At 41.5% G+C, this 7,635-nt stretch overlaps 1 protein-coding gene across 2 annotated transcripts in view; it reads right to left on the bottom strand.

Annotated features, from left to right (window-relative positions):
- SEPTIN14 (septin 14) overlaps positions 1–7,635 on the bottom strand; it is a 31,187-nt gene that overhangs the window by 8,536 nt on the left and 15,016 nt on the right. For both annotated transcript variants that reach the window (XM_027771679.1, XM_027771678.1), the window contains 2 exons: positions 6,709–6,870; positions 3,152–3,248 (listed from right to left, as the gene is read on the bottom strand). In XM_027771679.1, the coding sequence (XP_027627480.1) occupies positions 3,152–3,248; positions 6,709–6,870 (259 nt within the window). The remainder of the gene's footprint in view (positions 1–3,151; positions 3,249–6,708; positions 6,871–7,635) is intronic.

The raw sequence follows: 7,635 nt of genomic DNA, 5'->3' as shown, positions 1-7,635 counted from the left end.
GTCGCTGGACTCCCATGTAGTCGACCGTGGTTCGCATCCTGGACCCGGTGGCTTAAAACTCATGCTGGGCGCGTGTGCGTGCATGCCCAAGATCTCGAGAGGAGAATGGAGGAGAAGGGACTGCGGCGTGGCCATCCCGCCTGGGGGGTGATTTCTCGCTTTCTGTCTCTCTGTTTGTCTGGCGAGTGCACGTGCCCTATAGCAAAAACAAAAACAAACAAAAAAAAACCTCTCCATACACACAAAAAATAATAAGTGGGTGAATGGATAAAAAAAAAAAAGTGGTACATATATATACAATGAAATATTATTCAGCCTTTAAAGCAAAGAAAATCCTGTCCTTTGTGACAGCATGGATGAACGTAGAGAACTTTATAGTAAGTGAAATAAAACAACGCCATGTAATTTCACTTATATGTGCAATCTAAAAAAGTTCAAATGACAGATGTTGAGAGTAGAATGGTGGTTACTAGGGCCTTTGTGAGACGCAGGAAAAGGGTAATGTTGGTCAAAGGATACAAAATTTCAATTAGGTAAGAGGAACAAGTTCAAGAGATCTCTTGTACAGTATGGTGGTTCTAGTTAACAATGTATTGTTTTCTTGAAAATTGCTAAGAGAGTAGATGCCAGTGTTCTCACCATAGAAATACATATGTGAGGTAATACATATGTTGATTAGCTCAGTTTAGCTATTCCACAATGTATACATATTTGTTTATTTTGTTTTTCGAAATTTGCTACAAGGCATGTGTGCTTGCCAGAGAGAGACATAGAGAGAGAAGAGGGAGGATGAAGTGAGAACCCCCCCCCCAGGAGAATGACCACCGCACAATCCCTTTTCTTCCCTTCCCCTCTCAGGATTCTCAGCACACTTGCACACTTGCTTGGCATGTTTCCCAGTCTAGTGCAGGACTTGAGCTGTACAGTGAGCCATATGGGATCTAGTCACCTTCGCCACCACACCATGGGGTGGCCTTGGATATTTCTTTCTTTCTTTCTTTCTTTCTTTTTCTTTCTTTCTTTTTCTTTCTTTGGTCTAGATGATCTGCTTAGAGGAAATAGTCAAGTGTTGAGTGCTCCAGTGACTATCGTGTTGCAGTCTATCTCCCATTTTAAATAAAGCATTTGGGTGCTCCAGTATTGGGTGTGTAGATAGTTATAAATGTTATATCTTCGTGGTGAATTAACCCTTTTAGTACTATATAGTGCCTTCTTTGTCTCTTCTTACAGTTTTTGTCTTCAGATTGATTTTGTTTGATATCAATATTGAGTCACCAGCCTTTTAAAAAAATTGATTCACTTGGAATATCGTTTTTGGATCTTCAATTTCAGTTGATGTTTGTCTTTGAAGTGCATTTCTTACAGGCAGCATATTGAAGGCTCCTATTTTTTAATCCTTTCAACTACTCTGTGTCTTTTGGTAGTTTGCTAGAGGGCATGTGCACTCGCCAAAGAGAGACAGAAACAGAGAGACAGAGAGAGAGGGAAAGTGGGAAATCACTCCCGGGGGGGGGGAAATGGCCATACAGCAATCCCCTCTCTTTCAGTCTCCTCTCAGGACTTGGGGCACACATGCCCGGCCTGTTTGTCAAGCCACCAGGTGCAGGACTTGAACTGCATAGTTGGCCATATGGGATCAGTACCTTAACTTCCATGCTTCCTGCTGGTCCCTTGTATACATATTTCTAAACATCATGCTGTACATGACAAATACATACAATTTTAGTCAATTAAATGGTAACTAATTAATTAAAACAAAATGCTCATGACTCTCTCCTCTGTTCATCATGTCTAGAAAACTGATCACAATATGTTTATTATGTATGATATTGTGACCAAATTTCACATATTTCTACATAATATATCTGTATATATTATACTATATACTTAAAACATGTTAAGTTTAAGTATGTTTCATGAATTAAAACATTTCTGATATACAAAATTTTAAAAACATTTGGGGGACCAGCATATGGTGTAATGGACTTCCACATTGCTGACCACAGTTCAATTCTCAGACCTGGCAAGTTGACACTCATACCGGGCACGTGTGTGCACATGCCCTAAATCACAAGAGGAGAATGAAGAAGGGATTACAGCATGGCCATCCCCTTGTGGGGGGTTATTTCTCACTTTCTGTCTCTCTGTTTTCTTTCTCTGTCTCTCAGGTGAGAGCATGCACCCTATAGCAAAAGTCTCTCTAAAAGAAAAAAAACTGGAAACTAGTACTAGCTGTAATCATTCATTCTTCAATAATTAATATCACAAGTATAGGAACAAGACAATGAATTACCACAGATACAATATTCCAACACAACATGATGCTAGATAGCTAACATGAATGTCAATGTATAAGTCAAAGGTAAACTGTACTAGTGTTTGAGAAGTATATGTTATTGTTGTTATTATTTCTATCTGTTTATTTATTTAGTTAGTTAGTTCATTAGTTAGTTAGTTAGTTAGCTAGTTTGGGTTACAGGGCATGGGCATTCACCAGAGGCAGAGAGCAAAGGAGAGGAGAAAGCATCCCCTGTGGGGAATGATCATGCTGAAATTCCTTCTCCCTCATCCCTTCCTCCTTTTGGAATTTTGAGCAAGCACTCACACGCACTTGGCACGTTTCTCAAGCTCCTGGTCCAGAACTCAAATGACAGGTTAGCCACATACGATCCAACTGCCTTAACCACCAGACCATAGAACGAGGCCAAAATCATTACTTATTTTCGTAATAACCAGTTCAAAATGCTTTATAAATCAGGTAGTAATTGTTCGGGTACCATGCTTAAACACCAATCACTATAATTTAATTCTGTTCAGAGCACTTCCCAGCAATTTGAACATCATGGCTCATGTAGAGAGAGATCATCCGTGTATGCCATGTTGGAGTAGACAAGGAGATTCCGCCCGGCCTCTAGATTTGGGCCTAAAGCAGCATTCAGTAAATTCCCATGACAGTGAGTCATAATCAAAGCAACTATTAGCGTAAATCAGTGTGTTTCCTTAGTAACCGTTCTTCATTAGTAACTGTTGATTTACATGTTAGCAAGAGTTACCAATATTGGCTTAAGTTAAAATGCTATTTTGACACTATGAATCATATGCAAGGTATATTTAACTCATCATTCTAGAACCTGTTCTCTTTCATATTTACCTTGCAAAACTCCCCAGGGGTAGTGACGACCTCTGACCATTCTCTTTCCAACTTTCACCTCATCCGTACTCCCCACCACGGCAAAGGGCAATAGCCCCTAGAAAACAAGGAAGATGTGAATTGAATTCCCTTGTACCAATACGGCTTACTCTGCTATTCTTATTTGTTATGAGAATATCATTAATTTAATAAAACAAGGGATCTATCCCATATGAGAAATTAAGACTTGGCAGTAAATATATGCTGATTAATTTCTAGAAGCTTCAGTCTCAAGCTATGCACACAACTGAAAACTATCCATAGAGTAGAATCAAAAGGAAAGCATTCTGTTGTGAAGAATACAAAGGAAAAAAAGACATACTTTTAGTAAATATTCTTTTTCTTTAAGAATTATTTTATTCAACTTTATTTATTTATATTTTAACTTGACCAGAGAAGGGTAGAGTGAGAGAGAGAGAGAGAGAGAGAGAAAGTGAAAAAGCAAGCTGCCAAGTCTGAGACTCGAACCATGGTCGGCCATGTGGGAGTACAACGCCCTTAACCACCACGCCACCTTCCGGTCCCAGTAAACATACTTTTCTCATACTATTTTTACTCTGAAATGCAAAGACAACATTGAGGAAATAATATATTCACATCATTTTAAACTGCATCAAAAAAGTTAAAAGACAACAGTATTAAAAAATAGGGGCCAGCAGGTAGCCTGGTGGTTAAGGCACTAGATACCCACATGGCCAAATGAGGTTCAAGTCCTGGACCTGGCAGCTTGGGAAACACACCAGGCATAGGTACATGCATGAGTCTCCAAGAGGAGACTGCGGGAGAAGGAACTGTGGCATATCTACCCCCTCTGAGGGGTAATTTCTCACTTTCCTTCTCTCTGTCTCTCTCCAGCTAGTGCAAGCACCCTATGTCAAAAAGCTAAAAAAAAAAAAAAAAGTATTAAAAATAACTAGGGCCAGGTGGTGGCATGGTGGTTAAAGCAACTGGTTCCCACATGATCAACTGCACAGTTCAAGACCTGGATCTGGTGGCTTGAAAACATGCCAGGCGTGTTAGCTGCTTTCTCACTTCCCTTCTCTCTCTCTCTCTCTCTCTCTGGTCAACTCCTGAAAAATAAAATAAAATATAATGACAATGAATAAAAAATTAAATAAAAATAATTCTTTAAAAAATAAAGATAAGGAAGTGAAGGAATGAGAACTGCGGGTGGGAATGTAAGCTGATGCAGCCACTTTGAAAATGGCCTAACAGTTCTTTGAATGATTAAACAGCTATCACACGCCTCAATAATTACACTTCTGGGCATATACCCAGGAAAAGTAAAAACACATGTCAACACGAATATTTATAGCAGCTTTCTTCACAAGAGCCAAACATAGGAAGCAATACAAATATCCATTAACTAATAAATGGGTAAACAAAATGTGGTTTTATTTCATTCTCTATTGTTAGTAACAGAATATCACAGACTGGGTGACGTAGAAAAGAGAAAAGTGGGCCAGCCAGTGCCATGGTGGTTAAGGAGGCTGGATCCCACGTGGTCGATGGCATGGTTTGAGTCTGGCCCTGGTGACTTGAAAACACACCAGGTGCATGTGTGTACATGCCCACAATCCTGAAGGGAGAAATGGAGAAGGAATTACAGCATGACTGTCTCCCATAGAGGGTACGTTTTCACTTTCCTTCTCTCTCTCTCTCTTTCTGTCTCTCTCCAGCAAGTGCACAAATCCTCTGGCAAATGTTAATAAAAAAGAAAAGTGAAGACAGATTTCTGACTATTCTTCCTATTCTAAGATGCTTTCTTTTTTTGGAGAGGTTTATGGTATAGGACATGTGCGCTCGTCAGAAAGAGAAAGAGAGACAGAGAGACAGAAAGTGAGAAATCACCCCCCAGGGGGCATGGACATGCTGCAATCCCTTCTCCTCCATTCTCCTCTCAGGATCTTGTGCACGCACGCACACGTGCCCAGCATGAGTTTAAGCCACCGGGTCTGGGACTCAAACCACAGTTGATTATGTGGGAGTCCAGCGACACAGCCATTCCGCCAACTGCTGGTCCCACTAACCTAAGAATGTCTAAACCCACCTATAACCTACAAGCCCCAGCTTCAGGATGCCTGGCCTTTTGGGTCAGGTCACTGAAGAGACTCCTTATGCTGATTCGCAACTGTCTGTGTCTGCCGCCCTCAGAACTGAATAAAAGAACTGCTGCATCTAAGCACCCTGGGGAAGCACCTTTGTGCTTCTCAGGCCTTGTCACTCAAAGTTGTGTTTGGAATAAACCATGTGATTTATTATTTGAGAGCTTGGTTATTTCCATCATCTAAAGAATAAAGATTTATTTGGCTCATGACTTTGGAGGTCCATCTTTGCAGGCCACGTCTGGTGGTGAGGATCCCTGCAGAGCCCCAAGGCAGCTCAGGGCATCACACGGTGAGAGGGCAGGGAAGCACCTGTGTCTGTCAGCTTGGGCTCCTCTCCCTCTTCTGAAGCCAGTAACTTTTTTTTTTTTTTTTTGAGAGATTTTCGCTATAGGGTGCATGTGCTCACCAGAGAGACAGAGAGAGACATAGAGACAGAAAGCGAGATATCACCCCCTAGGGGGGATGGTCACGCCGCAATCCCTTCTCCTCCATTCTCCTCTCGGGATCTTGGGCACGCACGCATACGCACCCGGCGTGAGTTTTAAACCACTGGGTCTGGGACACGAACCGCGGTCGACTACGTGGGAGTCCAGCAACATAGCCATTACGCTAACTGCTGGTTTGATCAGTAACTTGTTTTTAAGAGAGCTTTTTGCTATAGGGCATGTGCGCTTGTTGGAGAGACAGAGAGAGAGACACATGTGTGTGCATACCAAAAATGCCAAAAGGAGAATGAAAGAAGGAATTGGGTTTTGTGGCTCTCCCTCAGGAAAGGGGCGGCAGGGTGTGTGTGTGTGTGTGTGTGTGTGTGTGTATGTGTGTGTGTGTGATTTCTCGCTTTCTGTCTCTCTGGTGAGTTCATGAGCCCTATAGTAGAAAATCTGTCTCTCTAAAAAAAAGAAAGAAAGAAAGAAAGAAAGAAAGAAAGAAAGAAAGAAAAGAAAAATAATTTTTATCAGCAAGCATTTTTAAAAATTTATTTATTGGGGAGGGTGGTGTTTGCTATAGGACATGTGCATTCACTGGAAAGAGACACAGAGAGGGGAAAGTGAAAAGGTACCCCCAGGGGGGATGACCACACAGCAATGCCATCTCCTCCAATCTCCTCTCAGGATTTTGGGCATGCATGCACCCGCTGGGATGTGTTTTTCAAGCCACAGGGACTCAGACTGAATAGTCAGCCATATAAGATTCAGTGTCTTAACCATTCTGCCACCTGCTGGCCCAAGTAAGCATTTTTCAAAATCAAGAAAATGAAACATTTTCCCACATGCATTTTGGGATAAATACTTTGTTTATAGGCTGTTTGTCAGATACAGGTGACAACACAGTACTAGTAGTGTTCCTTATAAATGACATACTTATTCCCACATGGAGATTGGGATTAATAGCCAGTGATTAGAAGCTTACATTCATTGAGGAGTTTACTTGACCGGTAGTTTCATCGTCTGCTGGGAACTGATATATCTGGATGCCATTGCTAATCAGTTCATTCATTATCTTGCTCTTAAACTTCTGTAATTCATTCTTAGAAATTGTATCTGCTTTGGCAATCAATGGTATGATGTTCACCTAAGAAGAAAGACAAAACTCTCATCACTGAGGATTTGTTAAACATCCTGCAGTTTTCACAGCCGAAACCTCACAGTCGCTGACGAAGCTGTGTAACTATAATGACCGCTGGCTGGCATGCTTTCTTACAAAACTGTTTTCTAAAAACATCGGTACTTTTGGAGATTCATCTTTTAACAGAATTTGGGTTTGGAAATCTCAATTTTGTTTCTGAAAATCTCTGGTGTTTCTAACACATAATGGAATTAGTAAAAGAGTAGGATGAAGCAGATAATCTAATTCATTGTCAATTTGACTTCTCATTAAACTGAGTGATAAAAAAGGCAGTTAGTTATGGATTGGCAGGCGGCGTAGTAGCTAAGGTGTTGGATTCCCACATGGCTGACTGCAGTTAGAGTCCCAGACCTGGCATCTTGCTTTCTTACCTTACCTTTCTTTTTTTTTTTTTTTTGGAGAGGTTTTCGCTATAGGGCACGTGCGCTCGCCAGACAGACAGAGACAGACAGAGACAGACAGAGACAGACAGAGAGACAGAAAGTGAGAAATCACCCCCCAGGGAGGATCATCACATCACAATCCCTTCTCCTCCATTCTCCTCTTGGGATCTTGGGCACGCACGCACACACACCTGGCGTGAGTTTTAAGCCACCGGGTCCAGGACGTGAACTGCAGTTGACTATGTGGGAGTCCAGCGACATAGCCATTACGCTAACTGCTGGTTCCCAACCTTACCTCTCTTTCTTTCTGGTCAAATTTAAATAAATG

This window comes from Tupaia chinensis, unplaced genomic scaffold (assembly GCF_000334495.1).
Source record: "Tupaia chinensis unplaced genomic scaffold, TupChi_1.0 Scaffold000231_1, whole genome shotgun sequence".
NCBI lineage: Eukaryota > Metazoa > Chordata > Mammalia > Scandentia > Tupaiidae > Tupaia > Tupaia belangeri.
Note: the sequence above shows the minus strand (reverse complement) of the source record. Positions and strands in the feature narration are given on the sequence as shown.